The sequence below is a fragment of the Ovis canadensis genome, chromosome 19 (assembly GCF_042477335.2).
Source record: "Ovis canadensis isolate MfBH-ARS-UI-01 breed Bighorn chromosome 19, ARS-UI_OviCan_v2, whole genome shotgun sequence".
Classification (NCBI taxonomy): domain Eukaryota; kingdom Metazoa; phylum Chordata; class Mammalia; order Artiodactyla; family Bovidae; genus Ovis; species Ovis canadensis.
Window position 1 is genome coordinate 22,346,901 of NC_091263.1, and position 18,305 is coordinate 22,365,205.

The 18,305-nt window shown below is 36.4% G+C and overlaps 1 protein-coding gene across 11 annotated transcripts in view; it reads right to left on the bottom strand.

The window, feature by feature from the left end:
• Positions 1-18,305, bottom strand: part of CLASP2 (cytoplasmic linker associated protein 2) — a 179,866-nt gene that overhangs the window by 24,649 nt on the left and 136,912 nt on the right. For 6 of the 11 annotated variants that reach the window (XM_069561342.1, XM_069561337.1, XM_069561341.1 and 3 more), the window contains 5 exons: positions 10,310-10,473; positions 9,428-9,506; positions 9,250-9,300; positions 5,321-5,464; positions 930-1,073 (listed from right to left, as the gene is read on the bottom strand). In XM_069561342.1, coding sequence (XP_069417443.1) covers positions 930-1,073; positions 5,321-5,464; positions 9,250-9,300; positions 9,428-9,506; positions 10,310-10,473 — 582 coding nt within the window. The remainder of the gene's footprint in view (positions 1-929; positions 1,074-5,320; positions 5,465-9,249; positions 9,301-9,427; positions 9,507-10,309; positions 10,474-18,305) is intronic. The other 5 variants (XM_069561344.1, XM_069561339.1, XM_069561343.1 and 2 more) reach the window with 1 other exon arrangement.

Below are 18,305 nucleotides of genomic sequence, written 5' to 3' on the forward strand. Positions count from 1 at the left end.
GACATCAAAGAAGTAAAATCTGGTCATATTAGCGATTTGCCTACTCTTAAGGTAATAATAAAACAATATCTTCTCCTTTTATGTTTTTAATTTTAAGTTTTTGTCCCATGTACCTTGTGGGATCTTAGTTTCCTGAGCAGAGAGTCAACCCACGGCCCTGGCAGTGGCAGCACAGAGTCCCAGCCACTGCACCCCCAGGGAACTCCCCCTTCCCATTTAAAAAAGTAACTGACTTTGGTCCCAAGGAATGGTTCTCACATTGTTTTCCCCTTACACTTTACCTTACTCCTGACATAAGTGCATCTGCTTTCTCCTTTATGCATTATCAAAGGTATTGTCCGCTTTGTCTTTTTAAAACCCAAGTTCAATTCTTTGGCATATTATGCAAATAGTTCAATACCATTTAGATATAACACTAACACTTCATTTACTCAGATCTTACTTCTCCAAAATAAACTCTTGTATTATTCAAGCACCTATGGACTGACAAGCCTGTAATTATTAAATGTGAACATGTCCTTTAAAGCACTACCCTCCTTGGGCCTGTTATTCCTGGAATAAGTCATCCTTGCTGGTCCTCCAATAAAGACTGGTTCATCTAAAGAGCATGCTCTAATTCTCAGGGCTTGCACTGATCTAAGTTCTCATCTAAGTTCTGCTATATTTCACTTTCCTGTTCATACCGTGGTCACCATTCACCACCACCCTAATGCATACCAAATAATAACAGAAAAATTAGAGGCCTAAGGACTATTCTTTCCAGGACAATATTTATTTCTGCTTAGGAAATGCTGCCTAATGCAAATGCAAAAATTACATATTAGGATCAAAGTTTACTTCACGCAAAAAAGAAAGCAATTACTGTTGTTAACCATCCATCACATTAAACAATGGACAAAAAAAATAAAATAAAACAAGTGAAAAAAGACCTGGGTTCCATTGCCAGTGTTTCGAAGGTGATTATGAAGAAGTTTGGTAGCACCATCCTGAAAAGTTTTTGGTAAAGCTCCTAATAACATTGTAAACTCTGGGGTATTGAGTTCAAATAAGGAAATCAGGACTGACTGTGCTGCCTAGAAAACAAAGACATATAAGAAGCAGATGAATATATTTTGGTTACTCAAAGGAGACCATTTTCTTCATTAAACATTTCTGTTCAATAGTGCCAGACCACCTTTCCTAGGGAAAAAGGATGTTCCTACATGCTTTCAAATTTCTTTGCTGAAACAATAAAAAACATTTTTTTGACTTACCATTTGTTTTTTGAAAGAAAGAAGGGATCATGAAAAGTATAACAAATATGATCTACCAAGGGCAATGGTCTTGGCACCTTTGTTGAAAATCAGTTGGCCACAGACACGGGTTTTCTTCTGGACTCTCAATTCTATTCTATTGGTCTTTATCTCTGTCCTTAACCCATTACCACACTGCCTTGATTACCATTACTTTGTATTAGGTTTTGAAGTCAGCAAGTGTAAAGTCCTCGTACTTTTTTTTTTTTTTCCCAAGGCTGTTCTGGCTATTACGGGGCCCCAGGAATTCCACTATGAATTTTGGAATCAGCTTCTCAATTTCTATAAAGCCAGCTAGGATATGGTAGGGATTACACTGAATTTATAGATCACTCTGGGGAGTACTGACATCTTAATATAGTAAGTCTTCTTATCCAAGAAGACTTGATCTTCTCATCCAAGAACATGGGATGATTTTCCATCCTAAATTTCTTTCAATATTGTTATACAGTTTCTACTATAAACTCTGTGCTTCGTTAAATTTATCACTTTTTAATCTTCTTAGTGCTATTTTAAATGGAATTGTTACCTTAATTTCACTTTTGGATTGTTTGAATGTTTAGAATACAACTGATATTTGTGTATTAATTTTGCACCCTGCAATCCTGCTGAATGGGTTTATTAATTCTAATAATATTTTAGTGATTCTAAAGGATTTTCTATACATAAAATTATATCATTTGCAAATAGAAATAGTTTTTCTTTCCTTCTTTCTTTTTTGTCTCTTTCATTTTCTTTCTCGTCTTTTTTTTTTTTTTTGGGGGGGGGGGTTGTTTTTTCCAGCTCAACTGTCCTGGCTAGAACCCTACTACAGTGTTGAACAGAAATGGTGAGAACTGACATCTATCTCTTGTTCCTGATTTTACAGAGAAAGCACCCAATCTTTCACAATTAAGTAGCTGTGGATATTTGGAGGTGCCCTGTATTGGGCTTAGAAAGTTCCCTTCCCTTGTTAGTTTGCTTGCTATTTAGTCTTAATCATGAGAGATGTCAGATCTTGCCAGATGCCTTTTCTGATGAGATAATCATGTGGCTTTTGTCTTTTTAGTATTCATATGGAGCACTATAACAGATTTTCAGATGTTAACTCAACTTTGCATTCCTGTGATCAATTCCACTTGGTCTTGGTATGTAAGTCTCTTTTTTATGTTACAGAATATGGTTTGCCAGTATTTTGTTGAGGATTAAAAGTGTCCATATTTGTAAGAGATACTGATCTGTAGTTTTCTTTTTGTGTGTGATGTCTTGGTCTGGGTGTTACCAAGATAAAACTGCCCTCAAAGAATGAGTTGGAAAGTGTTCCTACTTTTTATGGTTTTTAAAGAAGAGTTTGAGAAGAGTCGATATTAATGTTTGGTAGAACTCACCAGTTAAACCATCTGGGCCTGGCTTTTCTTTTTGGGTGGTTTCTGATTACTAAATTAATCTCTTGACTTGTTCTGTTGACTTTTCCAGTTAGTTTTGTTAGCTTGTGTCTATCTAGGGATTTGCCCATTTCATCCAAGCTTACCACTTCCTAGTATACAATATTGTAGCATTCCTTTATAATTATCTTTATTTCTGGAAGGTTAGTAATAAAATTCTCTGCTTCATTTCTAATCCTAGTAATTTCAGCTTTCTTCATTTTTCTATCAATAGAGCTACAAGTTTGTCAATTTTGTTGATCTTTCCAAAAAACACAATTTTTGGTTTCACGAATTTTCTCTATCATTTTTCTACTCTCTATTTTATTAATTTATGCTTAATCTTTTTTGCTTGTTTGTTTGGCCTGATTTTTTAAATTGAAGTACTCTTTTTGCTATACAATATAAGTTACAGGTGTATACTATAGTGACTCATACATTATAACTCACTTATACTTATTATTTCCCTTGTACAATATATCATTGTGACTGATTTTATACTTAAATGCTTATACTTCATCCTTCTCCACTCCCATATTATCCCTCTCCTGCTGGTAACCACTAGATTGTTCTCTATATCTCAATAGAGTTCTTTCTTATTATATTCACTAGTTTGTTAAATTTTTTAGATTCCGCATGTAAGTGATATCACACAGTGTTTATCATTGTCCGATTTATTTCACTTAGCATTAAGTTCAACCATGTTGCTGCAAATGGCGAAACTCTGCTCATTTTTACAGCTTAGTAGTATTCCATGGTGTGTGTATGTGTGCGTGTGTGTATCACCTCTTTATCCTTTCATCTGTTGATGGACACATGTTGCTACCATCCATATCTTGACAACTGTAAATAATGGTGCAATGAACATCACTGGTGTCTGTATACCTTTTCAAATTAATGTTCTTGCTTTTTTTTTTTTTTAAGATATATACCCAGGAATGAAATTGCTGGGTCATATGGTAGTTCTATTTTTAGTTCTTTGAAACTAAGGACCTGTTTTCACAGTGACTGCAACAATTTACATTTCCAACACCAGTGTATGAGGGTTCTCTTTTCTCCACATCCTTGCTAACACTTGTTATCTGTGTTCTTTTTGATGACAGCCATTCTGACCGGTGTGAGGTAATATCTCTGTGGTTTTGATTTGAATTCCCTTGATGATTAGTGATTTTCAGCATCTTTTTATTTGCCTGTTGGCCATCTGCATTTTCTCTTTGAAAATAGTCTATTCAGCTTTTCTATTTTTCAATTAAGCTGCTTTTTTTTTTTTTGATGTTGAGTTGTAGAAGTTGTTTATATATGCTGGATATTTATCCCTTATCAGTCATTTGCAAATATTTTCTCCCATATTCAATAGGCTGTCTTTTGTTTTGTTTACGGTTTTCTTTGCTCTGCAAAAGCTTTTAAGTTTAATTAGGTCCCATTTGTTTTTCTTTTATTTCCTTTGCTTTGGGAGATGGAACCAACAAGCACTATTGCGATTTATGTCAGAGAGTGTTCTATGTTTTCCTCTAGGATACTAACAGTATTCAGTCTTACATTTAAGTCTTTAATCCATTTTGAGTTTATTTTTGTATACAGTCTTAGAGAATGTTCTAATTTCATTCTTTTACATGTAGCTGTCCAGTTTTCCCAGCACCAGTTATTGAAGAGATTATTTTTTTCCTCATTGTATATTCCTGGCTACTTTATCATAGTAACACACATTGACCATTTGTGCATGGGTTTATTTCTTGGCTCTCAGAATTCTGTTCCATTAATCTGTGTGTCTATTTTTGTGTCTGTACCATATTGTTTTGATTACTCTGATTCTGTCAGTAGAGCCAGATACAGGATGCAAGAAACGAATGATTAGGGTTGAAGAGGAATCTCAGGAAGATGGTGAAGAGAACAGAGGGTCTAGAAAGGAACACCCCAGAAAAGAAAGAACCACTGTTTTTGAGCATATGGAAAATCTCAGCCATGAGCATGGGGCAGAGATGTTGAACCTATTAACACTTAAAAAATATGTTGGGGGGAGAAACAGGACAATGAAAACCAAGGCAAATTATTAACACTAGGACAAACAAAGTTTCCATAAGGAGGGAGGCAGTAATTAACCACTTGGTGAAAGAATTAATACTTCCACAGTCAAAATTAAATCTTTTCTACTGATTACCAACAACTGATTCATAAGTATTTTGAAGGTTATGGGGGAAAGACATAGGCTAGGATACTGGAAAGTGAAATCTTCATTTACAAAGGCAGACAGACAGATACACATGACTGAATCTATCAACAGGTCAGTAAATAATGCCCAAAATTAATACATCAAGAAACAGTACAAACTCTTATTTGAAATACATAGGTAAATGCAAGGGAAAAAATTCTGAATGGCTATAAGAGTTAGGAGGACTGTGTCAAAGACAGCTATTTTTGATTCTAAGTTTGAAAATTATAGTCACATTAATTGGATAAAATTTAAAAGAGAGGATTTTTTTTTTAAAGATCTTTGTATCACCAGGTAAATAACTCTATGCTAATGGGTAACATCCTGAAAATATTAGCTTCCTTAACTGGCAATCTAAAATGACTGATTTGCTTTTCTGATTTTGCTTATCTTCTGAATCTTAAACTAAAACATACCTTCCGAACATCAGAACTTTTGGGTTCTGTTGTCCAAGTGATGACTCGAGACACTGCCAGGCGAGTTTCACTGGAATTTACAAAATCTCCTGGATCCATCTGTTTGGCCAGAGTTTCTATGTATTTGAGGATAGCAACCTTCACCTATACAGGGATGCACAAAGAGAGAGGACAATCAGCTGGGCATCGTTAGGCGTAAGAACACTTGAGAAATAGATAGGTAATAATTTTTTTTTTAACAAATACAAAATGAAAAAGCATCAACAGCAAAAGAAAAGTTATACATACAACCACCTACCTATCAGAGGTACAAATATATGATAATGTGGCTTTTTTTCCCCACACATAGCAGAATTTATAAATTTTATTACCCATCTTTGAGTAACTGTTGAAGACTCTCTTGATAAGATTAGACACTTCTCCTTTAGTCTGCCTTCAGAGCTTAGAGCTGACTCTTGTCTAGATCTCCCTGGGAACCAGTCTTTATACATTGAAGGATAATTTGCCTCTTGGGGAAATGAACCAAAGAGTTTTGGAAATAAGGTATTATACATCCAGTGGGTAATCAAGTGGATAATCAAAGTGGGCAATACAGGTTTTTGATAAATATACATTAAGGCTCCAATGAGACCAGGTTCCCTAATAGGTCCATCAACTGCTAGAACCACCTCTCAAAATAAATGTGAAAAAAAGCTTTACAGAAGGACCACTGGGGAAGAGACACTTATTTGCATAAAATAAGTATAATATATGAGTTTAAAAAGTCTTACTATTCTCCTAGAAATTCCTGATATGTGGGTGGCATGGCAGGTAGGAGTGTTGTAGGATGCAGGCTTTGAAATCAGCAAGAGGTGGGGCAAAGCACACACGCCTCTCTCTCTTAGATGCAGCCTTCTTTACCCTTCGAGTAAGCCATTATTAAATAATCCCCCCTTTCTCGGTATGGCAGGGTAGAAAAAGTTAGAGAACCACTGTTTTTAAAGTCACGTCTAACATTCTAGATTTCTAAATAATGATTCTCTAAGACGTTATCAGTGCACTTTAGAAATGGCACCTGGCAGAGTGCACAGTCCTTGGATACAGCAGACTCTAAACACATACTAAATGCTGATTTGCAGACTTCGAAAAAGGAAGGTTTAAATGTATGATTAAAAATAGCAACTTTGAAAAAATATTGTCAAAGATTAAGGTAATCAGGTATTCTGTACTCCTTCATCCCCTATTATTGATCTTATTATTGATCATTTCTCTCACTCAATCCAAATAAGGTCTCTGGGAAGTACTATGTCAAGTTAATATATAGAAGTAATAAGTTAAACTTCTGACTCTTGAACATTTTCCCCTCTCTGCTTCCAGTTTAAAGAAGACAGAAAGCATCAACTTATTGTCTTCATTTCATAATAAATGATTTTAAGAAGTAACTGTAAGAAATTTTTTTTTTAAGTTAATCCAAAACCATCCTGAGTAAATCATACAGTGAAGAGGGAAAGAGATGTATGGTTAATTTTGAGTAGCAAGCCCAACTAAATTATGGCAGCACATAACATCCTGGAGTTTTAAGCCACGTCATCTTCTACTGGTAAGACCAGCTGAAAGAAAGCTAAAGTAAATCAAAGAATAAACATCAATGCATTTTGTTTTTTGAAAATATTTATTTGCACTATGTGAGATTTAATTAGTACCATGTCTTGGCAATTTATAGAGGCATGTAAAGTTTCTAAATAGTTTCATAGAATAGGTGTGTTTACTATACAAATAAGCAAAACAACCATAATACATATATAATTATTTGAAAATTTATATTTTGGTAGTATATTTCAAAAGGTTATAAACATCGTCTGTATTTTTAATAACATTAACATGCATTCTTCTTCAGAGAGGAAAAACATTATAGTTGCTAAGGTGTGTATAATTCTAAACATATTTCTGAAACTCAAAAAAAAGTCAAAAAGTTCCATTTATTTGAAAAATATTACTCAAATAAAATCACTCTGTATGCCCTCTTTGTCTATTTTATTGCTTCCTTTTTGACATTTGGCTACATGATAGTCTGTGAGAAATATAAAATTTTATCTGAAAGATCCAGCACTTTTTAAATAAAGCATTTTGGTAAATCTCATACTGAAGTTATTTGTGTTTTTCTATAATCTGTTAAGTTTTAAATTCTTAATCCTGTCAATCATCTCAAAGTTACTTTTATTTTCGGCATAAGGTACAGCTCCAATAAAATTCCTTTTTGCTATCCTAAGACATTAATTTGTGGGTGTCTTTCCCCTACAGTGACTTTCCCCTACAGCTTTATGTATATACATGTGTATAATATATAAAAGCCATACCTATGTCCATATAACAGATTATGATATATACATATTTACAGAGACTGTTTCTCTAAAAGTCATATACACATACATATTCCCTCATAAATATGAGGTAATATGAGGTAAATATTCTTTACCTCAGTCAGTAAAGAATCTGCCTGCAATGCAGGAGATCCAGGTTTGATCACTGGGTTGGGAAGATCCTCTGGAGAAGGAAACGGCAACCCACTCCAGTACTCTTGTCTAGGAAACCCCATGGACAGAAGAGCCTGGCAGGCTATAGTTCATGGGGTTGCAGAGCTGGACGTCACCGCGACGTACATATGTGTATGTGTATGTATGTATGACTTTCAGAGAAACAGTCTGTGATTCCAGTCTTCAGTATGACATTTCCTAACAAGGAAACTAGTTTTATATTTCCCATTGTCTTTCTCTTCAGGCCTTTAGCAACCCTTATTTTGAAAACTAATGGTTCAGACCTCCATTTCTACTGGCCCATGTAACAACTCTATATGTTTTCAATACCATTTGAATACCTACCACCAGTACCTAAATCATAATTCTTTCCACAGTTTACAGTTCATCACGTTATTATAAATATTAGTGACAGAAAATTATCAGGAATACCTAGCACAATGGCTTGGACGAATAACAAGTTTAAACAATATCTATCAATAATAGCAAGTAAATTACTCTCCTTCTGCAGGTCACTTTTAAAAACCAAAACAGATGGAACCTCTTTCACAAAGCAGCTCTGAGAAAATAACATATGTTGAGTACATGTCAACCCTGGTAAGAAACATAATTGTGACTTTAAGGCAAAATCATATTCAGAAACTTAAAAGGGAAGTCAATCCAAGGCAATAATGCTTATAGAAACATTTCGTGCAGAACAGAGCAGAAAATACAAGGCTTGTAAATGTACATATGCTTGTTATTTCCCTGACGTTAATCTCATTTAAGAAAACTCAATAAAACTATTCTTAGTAAAGAATTCAGGGGTACATATTTTCTTCTATGTTAAATAATTATTTGTAACAAAAAATCGGTATCTACCTAGTTTCCACATAAATTATTAGAAAATGTGTGCTAATAACAATTGAGAAAGCTAATCTCAAATCTAAAGCTTATGCACACATCAGAAGTATCACATTATAAGAAGAAAAAAAAAGCTACTGTTTCAATTAAGAAGAACTGGAGAACAGCTCTGAGATTAAACTTAAAATTTTTTGTTAATTGAAATACATAGGCAAAACTGATATTCTGTACAGAATACCTATTCAAACTCCTAAACTTTGAAGAGAAAAAAAAAAGGACTGGGAAATCACAAACATAAAATGAGAAAAGACTTTATAGAGAGAGTTTGCACAACAGCTTAGGGTTAGACGGCCATACTTGTGTTGCTTTCTAACTATGAGTCCCCAGTAAGCTTCTCCGGAAGATAATCTGGCACCGAGTAACATTTGAAATCAAACCCGTGCATGCTTTAGAGGCTCGTAATGGTTAGTAGTTGAATATACAGATGCATACAAACATTATTGGAAACACTGCAGAGTTTGTAAAGAGAGTTAAGAAAAGAAAGAATGCAGATTAAAACAAAACCAATAAAACCTTGGAGCTCCAAAAAGAGTGAAGCTGGTCCCGAAGTGCTGGCTTGACTGTCTGAAAGTTTATAAAAACAAAATCCACTGATTGAACAGCTTCTCATGTGACAGAAATACAAACATTAACTTTATGAATAAAATACTTCAATTCCTTACAATGTCTTCAAAAGACCTCAAATTTTTACCTTCAAGCTTGGTGTTTGGGTCTGATCAACTGTAAATCTCATTAGAATATTGAACTGAAGATCATTTGGAAAAGATTCTCTGAAATATGCAAAGAACAAAGCAAAAAAAAATTAAGTCAGCAAGTAAGCTTTTAGCAAACTTAACATTATTTTTAATACCAAAACATAATGTCATTTAGAAAGCATGCATGAAGCATATCTATATGTGGTATGGTTTATGTGGTAAAAAATATAATAAAAGCTACTCTCAGAAGAACCAGAACGTTTCAATTTATACCTAGCAAGTATAAATTTAACCCCCTGTAGGGGGTTAAAAAGCAACACTAGAGCAAATAATGATCTCTTGCCTCAGTTATAGATTTAATCAGAAAATGTGTTCAGGGAAAAGTTCAACAGTATCAGAGATGTTTCCATACCTAATATCTGAATTCTAGACTCATCTCAACTTAGTAAATGGATATTTGAAATAAGTCACTTCAACAATCTACACAAGAAAGTAGAAATGTATTATTGGTTCAAAATCTTTTGAAAAAAGAATGCATAATAAAACATTCTTTTTAAGTTTAGCAAATATTTTAATCTTTATATTAGACTGAATAAAATCCTTTACTTTGCAGTTACATCTTAATTACAATAAATTGCTACCCTGAATTACTCAACCGATGTTAATGAAATTTTTTATAGATTAAATGCAATGTTTGAACTAAGAACCTATGTTGCATCAAATTATACCATGTAAATGGACATTATTAACAATTTTCAAATGGAGCTCATGAAGTCTTGATGGTTTGAAAGGACTCAGAAATCTGAGCTTTCAACACAAAAACTGAATTTTCTTAATTACTACTGGGTAAACTTGAAATATATGAAGAAAAATCTTACCTTGTAACATCGAGGGCTTTCTGAACTTTTGCTTGAACAGACCCAAGCAGATCAGCACCCATTTTTTTAAGTAGTTGTGTCAGCAGTACAAACAACCAATCCTGAAGATCATCTTTGTGGACTTGTATGAAGTCCACTAGAGTCTCCAAAAACATGCTGAATACCTACAGTGGGTAAATGGGGGAAGGAGAAGAAAAAGGAGGAAATATTGACCTCTATGATCAATTCAAAACTGAAATAGAAAGGAATATAGGAATCAGAGGCACAGCGATTGGCAGCCAAGCGGAAAAACAATCTCTCTCGCTTTTCATTGGACTCTGTGATACAAGAGCACGTTTGAACTGTTATCCAACTTCTGCTGAAGTTCGACAATTAGCTATTCCATGCAGCATCACTTGGTAGAGAAACTTTGGCCACAATGGCTGGCACACCTAAGGTTGTCAATGATGCCACAGCTTAAACTGAAATTCATTTTACCTGAATTTAGGCCAAGAAACTACCTATAGTCTCACCAGCCCCCAGCTCTCTGAAGTGTCAGTGAGTTAATCAGAGGAAGACTATGCTGACAGCTCCCTTAATATATAAGATGATTTTTAACATAATGGGCTAACTGGAGACTTCTTAGTTTTCACAGTGTTAGCGGTCACAAAATTCTTTGGTATAAGATGTATTATTCATTAAAACTGCCCCAAAAGTAATTTAAAATGACCTGTGTGCTCAGTTGCTCAGTCATGTCTGACTCTGCGACCCTATGGACTGTAGCCCTCCAGGCTCCTCTGTCCATGGGATTCTCTAGGCAAGGATACTGGAGTCCGTTGCCATTTCCTCCTCCAGGGGATCATCCCAACTCAGGGACAGAATCCACGCCTCTTACGACTCCTGCATCAGGCAGGCGGGCTCTTTACCACTAATGCCACCTGGGAAGCCTTAAATGACCTGGGATACCTGTGCCTAAAATAAACAAAATCAGGACACAAATCTACATCTACATTTTAATGATTTCTACAAAGAACCAGATGGCATGCTATTAGTCTCCATTTTTACCGAGGGGTTTTATAATTGTTTCCAATATTAATCTACTAGTTTTAAACTTCTTATAAGATTCAAGAAAAATTAGGGAAACTAAAATTTGTAAGTGATTTATCTAATTAAAAATACTTACAAGTGACATACAATAAGGTTATATCTCATCAATAAATTCAATATCATACTGGACAATTTATTTCTACATAAAGAGGGAAAAGTTCTTAAGACAATGTCAGCCATGTTGCATTATGAGACAATTTATAATCCCAATGGATTATAAAATCTATGATTTAAAAAAGTTCAAAGTAAGTATGCTAATTTAAAATTTAGAGTTTTACTCTCAATATGTATTTCTTGACTTTCCTTTATGTAATTATACACAAATTTCTGTTTTTTCTCTTACGTTAGAAATGAAGGACTTTTTATCTCTCAGAATTGTAACGAAGCTTCTTAACATCTTAATTCGAGTTAGAAAAAGATGTGCTTGTGCGCATGCACTCAGTCGTGTCTGACTCTTTGCAACCGCGTGGAATGAACATAGCTCGCCAGACCTGTATGTCTATGGAATTTTCCAGGTAAGAATACTGGAGTGGGTTGCCATTTCCTACTCAAGTGGATCTTTCTGCTCCAGGGCTCCAACCTGTATCTCTTGTATCTTCTGCACTAGCGGGCAGATTCTTTACCACTGTGCCACCTGGGAAGCCTTAGAAAAAATACACTTTGCTTAAGACTCTATTTGTAAAAGCAGACAGTACGACTACCTAAAATTTGTTACCTCTGATCTCAAGGCAGTAGGTACCTGTGCCTCAACACTGTTCTTAATCACAATGCAGATTCGTTAACTCCAGTCCTACCCTATCAGAACCACTTGGACCACAGCTTCACTGAACTGTCTCAGGGCCTGAGGGACTTCAACAGACCTACTCAGTAACAAATACATGTACCTAACCTAGTACTCACTCTGACTAGCAAATCTGTCCAGTGACGTCCTGGTGTTAGTCAGTACCTGCCTACAAAGGCAAACATTAAATATTCGGGAATTTTGTGAGATGGTTGGCGGCTTGAAATCAGCCATCTGGGACTATTTACACCTCGGGAATTATAACAAACATGACAAATCAGGGCTTCCTGCTAGCCCCTTAAACCTGGTGGGCCAGCACAACACTCTCTAATTCTCTGGTTCACTTTCACTCTTACTGTTTCAACTGCTGCCTATTTTCCTTAGGATTCCAACTTTAAGTTTTCACTATACCAAAATCCATTTCGAAAATCAAAGGCATTAGAATGCCTAAGTCAGCTCTCTCATTTTATCTGATTCTCAGAAAATTGAGAACTAGAAAATTAAGGGACTTACTTGCTCAAGGTTTCCACAGTTCATCAATGGCTAAGTCACTTGGCTTTTAGTTGTGTTCCATACACTCTATAACTGGACAACTTCTTCATCTACTTGACTGCCATTCATAATAAAATTCTCCACTGACTCTCCCCTCACTCTGATTTCTTCTATAGCTATCCTTATAATAACTCTTTCTCCAAGGAAGAGCCAATTTTATTTCTAAGACTAGTCTTTCCACCTGTATTCTTGCTCTCGATGGTCTCGTCTATCTTTACTCTTCTATTCTCAACCAGAATTATTTGTTTCCCAGTGCAGAAGACACTGTCTCAAGAATTCTGCCTGCAGTTTCCATCCTACTGCGCCCATCAATTACCTTCCAATAGAGAAATGTCACAGCTTTTTCATGAGCTTAGTACGCCTGGCCATTCCATAGTTTGACACTGGTTTTCCTCTTCTTCTCTCCCTTTTTTCATTGTTACCAGGCATTTTCCTTTTGTACCCTGAATGTGAGGAGATCTCTTAGATCTTCATCCTGATTCTCTTTTCATCGAAATTATGACTTCCTTGACAGAGCCTCTCTGATCTAGCCTTCTAGGCCCCATAATAATCTCTATGATAGCTCTCACTTTTGGCCTTACTCAAATCTGTCGATCACAACATCACTGTAGGCACCAGGCATTTCTGACCTCAAGTCTGGATTTCTCTAACAGGCCAGAAAGCAGATATTCTAGGTTTTGCAGGCCATATGATGTGGGTTGCACTCTTCAACTCTGTCATCATAGCATAGCCACAGACACTATGCAGACAAGTGAACACAGTTCTGTTTCAGTAAAACTTTATTTACAAAACAGCAGGCCAACTCAGACTTCTTTCTGTCAGATGGTGACATCACTCTTTTGACAGAAACAAAATTCTTTAATGTCCCTTCACTGTCTATAGAATAATGTCTCAAATGCTTAGATGAGGTTCTAACTCTTCAGACTGATGTTGGACAATTCGGCAACATAAAGTCTTCATCCCTAAACACGTATCCCACACACTCCAGATTTCCTATCACTCTCTAATCCTTCTGTTTACACAAAGTACATGACTCCCTACAAAGTTTACCACTCAAGTCCCAGCCAAACAGCTTCTGGGATATCTTTAAACAACAGCCACTGTCCATCCCTATTTGCAACTGGTACTTGGGAGGCCTTTGCAGTGCTCTTTGACTTTTTCTGTATATATGCTATCTTCCTATCTGGAATACATAGCATTTGAGAACAGTGGCTCTATTTCAGTCTTATGCCACCAGTCAGAACCAAATCTTAAGTTATCAGAGGCTGAGGATGCAATTAAAAAGTTGTCTGATTAAACTATAGGAAAAGTTCCCTTAAAAGTAAGAATTTTCTTTTAGTTGAGTAAAATTTACCTTGGTAACCAACCCCTTTTCTCAATGCAAGGGAAGATATGGATGACCTTCCTTTCACTACAGCCAAGGTTTTCTTTACTATAAACTTTCTGACATCTCCCACTTCTCTGGACTCAGGGTAGTCATTTGTAGGAGGCCCTTTCTTCTCATCCTGATATAATCCAAAGTTTATGTTCCTGTCAAGATCTGAACTGCTATTTTCTTCAGGAAGACGTGTCTGAGTCTCTTAAGTAGAAATTTCTTTTGATTAGATAAAATGTGAGTATAGCTGAATAAAACTGTAAATGTGTACTAATAGTACTTTACATATAGAATTATACTATTATTTTTCAAAATGCTTATGCATACACACACACACACACACATATATATCTTCATCCAAAATATACATTGGAAGTTTGCATAAAATTTCATGTGACTGCTATATCACAAAGAGTTCACTATCAGATAGATGTTGATATTCTCCCATTTCCTTATCTATGATTAAAGGAGAAAGAGAAAAGTGGATATACTAGTAAAACATTGGGCTAAGCATCTGATTTCAGAAGAGAAGGCTGAGGTCACTGCTCCTTAAGCTGCTCTGTCCCCTTTTACGGGACACCATCAGCAGAGCAGTAGAAAGTGCATACGAAGAGGTTAGAACTCCATTTCTAAAACCTGATTGTGAAACTTGGGAACTATTTTTTTAAATAATTCAATGAAATCAACCTTCAACAGACTCAATGTATAATCCTACATATTTCACAACTGTAGTTCACTGGGGAAAGAACTGTAGTATTTGTGTTATTACAATTGAGGCAGCCCTGCTTATATCAGGTGTGTGTCAGTCGCTCAGTCATGTCCACTCTGTGTGACCCCCTGGACTGCAGCCCGCCAGGCTCTTCTGTCCATGGGATTCTCCAGGCAAGAATACTGGAGTGGGTTGCCATTCCCTTCTCCAGGGGATCTTCCCAACCCAGGAATCAAATCTGGGTCTCCTGCATTGCAGGCAGATTCTTTACCACTGAGCCCCAGGGAAGCCCCCATATCTTAGGTGTGCCAGTCATCAAATATAGAACAGAAGAACATAATCAAATTAGATTAATTAGTAGATTAAAAAGCACATCTCCAAACAGAATGACAGTTTGCGTAACTGCAGATAGCATTTCGTGGATTGCAAAGGTTCCAACACTGCATGAACTCTTTGGGAGAGAAAATAGAGAAAAAGGGTTAATTTCACAGTCATGCAGTAAAGTTAGGTTTCCAACAAATATTGAACCAACTTACTCTCTATTGAGAGTTCCAACACAGGGGACAGCATGCAAAAGGAAAAAAAGAAAAAAAAGAAAAACACACAAATTAGTCGCCATCAATGCCAAGTTCCTGTATGGAAGAAAAACACTTAGAAAATAAAAATGACAAATGTTTTCCAAAGTTTTATGACAAACTCAAAATAGTTTTTAACACAAGAATTAAATGAATGGTGTATGAGAAGAATATGTGGTTTTCCTGTATTTCTCTCTCATTTTCTTGCCAAGAAAATTTACAAATAAAAAAAGAGGAAAACTCCCTTCTTTTCAGACCCTACTATCCTTGAATTTCAACTTCTGGAAAGAATCTAAGACTAACAGACACCTGCCAACATTTCTGAACAGTGCCAACATTTGCTTCCAAAGCATAGTATCTAAGAATTTTTCGTTTATTCTTTCCCCCTCTTGAGAAGCAATGTATTCACAAGTTAAATTATTTCTGTGAAGGACTGGAACACTTACTATTGTATGGAGGTAAAAAGATACTACAACTTTTAATATTCCCCAGGTAAGATGCATATTTGGTCTCTTGATTCTAAGACCTGTAGGCAGGCAGGACTACACAGAACATAATATGTCAAATCAAAGCATGTTCTTCAGTAAAGGTGGCTCTCCTCAAGTATTCCTTCTGTGTCAACTGTCAGAATCACAGGGGATAAGCTTTCTGACACACCTTACATTTGGAGGAAAAAGTGTTCTAGAGCAATCAAAAAAAAAAATCTGCCTTGAATTCCTTAATTTTTCAAACTTACTTATTAAAAAAAAAACTTATGTAGTGCTTCTTGTGTTATAAGGACTTTACATACATTAACTCACTTAATCATCACCGCATCTTATTAACTCTATTTTACAGATTAAGAAACCCATGCGCAAGGCACACACTGCTGAAGAGTGATGGAGGTAGGGTCTGAACCAAAGCAATCTAGCTCCACTACTCATATTTGTTATCACTGTGTGGTACAGTCTCTCAGGAAAATATTAAGAGGCTTTAAACTACACATTTGCAGCTTTATAATCTAAATTACTTTCATACAGATACCACGACTGAATCAGTAGTATCTGAAAGTTGAAAAAGTTTACCAAGTTATGGACATCAAATAATTTCAGCTTGTACACTGTAATGCCAACCACATTACTCATGTCACAGGAAAAAAAAAAAGTAGCATCTATTTCAACTGTACTTAAAAAGAGCTCTTTTCCAGCCCTTCCTTTCTGGGATGTCTTTACTGTATAGTGGAGTTCACCTGGTATTTCAGCTGGACTCAGATACTTACTAACACAAACAAGAGAAACGCTCTAGGGGCTGGAGGTGATCCCAGATGAAAGGAGACGGGGCTGCCGCTCACACCCTGGTTCTCTAGGTCTCCTATTTCTGCTGGGGACAGCAGGTGGTCTACTGCTACTTTTCAGAGCTATTAAGAGACTGAAATGTTGACTTCAGCTGAAAAGGACAAGGCAAAGTCCACCCGACCAACCTCATGATAGGAAGTGTCTCTGAAACCCTACGGCCCATTCTGGGGCCAAGGCTTCAGATGGTTTCTGCCCTGTGAGCTCTCAGGATGGTTGAGGTTACAGATAAGTGATTCCAATTCATGTGGAGAGCATATTTGAGGAAAGAAAGAGAAATGACTCTGATGATCTGTTTCAAGGCTATGAGGAAAAGTGCAGGGCACATCTGGGGAAATGAGCATAGTTTTCAGGGTGGGTTGAGAGTGAAAAGGGAATAACAAGCCAAAATGGCAGGCTTTGTTTGAATATTTTCTTGAGGGTAATGAGTAGTCACTGAAGAGTTTTAAGTCGAGAAAAGATTTACCGTTTAGAAAGATTATTCAAGGATGCAGAGTGAAAGAGAATTTAGGGACAGAAGGTGGGGAGGAGGTACAGCAGGCCAAAGGCAATTGTGCCAAGAATGAGTAGTGAGAATGGAAATATTTAGAAGGTTGAATCAATTAGGACTGAGAAAATCTCTAGAATGATGCCCAGTGAGGGGACGGTGGCTTCATCTAATGAGATAACGTGACTCAAGAGGAAAAATAGTTTTAATGAGCCAAAGGCATGTAACTAGGTAAGTGAAGGAGAAAAATATGGGCTGGAAGTATCATTTGAGAGTCATCAGGATAAAGCGGGCGACAAGCTTCAAATAAGGTACAGAGTGAAAAAGGAGGGCCTAGGGCAATGCTCTAAGCTACAGCAACACTAGTAAAACAAGCAGAGACAGGTGTCTGAAAAGAGAGGCTGTCTGCTGTGAGGAAGATTGGATCAGACACAACAGAAAACAACCCTTCTCCTCCTCTCCCACACCACATTCCTTAGTGTCAGAAAAGGTAAACTGAATACACTTAAAACAAAGCTGAAAAATAAAAAGGGATGTCAAAGAGCAAGTTGAAATTTATGAAAAATTCCTGGAAGACCAAGCAGATGAGAGTATATTAGCAAAAAAACAGAGTACATGTTTATGAGGCTGCCAACAGCTTCAAGGTAAGACCTCCTGCCATTTCCATAGGAGAAAAGGTAGAAAGAATGGGCTTATGTGCAATTAATTTTGCTGATTTGGAGGCAGGAAATGGAGTTTCTGTTGGATGGCGTCTATTTTCTTGGTAAGCTAAGAGGCCAGGACAAACGGTCGGGGCACAAGATGAGAGGTGAACAGGGCTAGAGTTAAATTTAAGGAGAGACTATTTGACACAGTCTCTATGGAGGACAGAAGAGAAAAGCAAGGCAGGACTGAGCTTTCAGACCAAAATCACAGATCAGAAATGGACAGCGTATATAGGAATAAAGGTTGATTTAACCCACCAGGGACTGGTACACTGTTTCTGGTACCGGTCAACAGTCTCGACCTTCCGCCAGTGGCATGACCATGAGCAGAGGTTCTTGAACATGTTTTTTTTCTTTTTTTTTCATTTGGCTGCTCTGGGTCTTAGTTGTAGCATG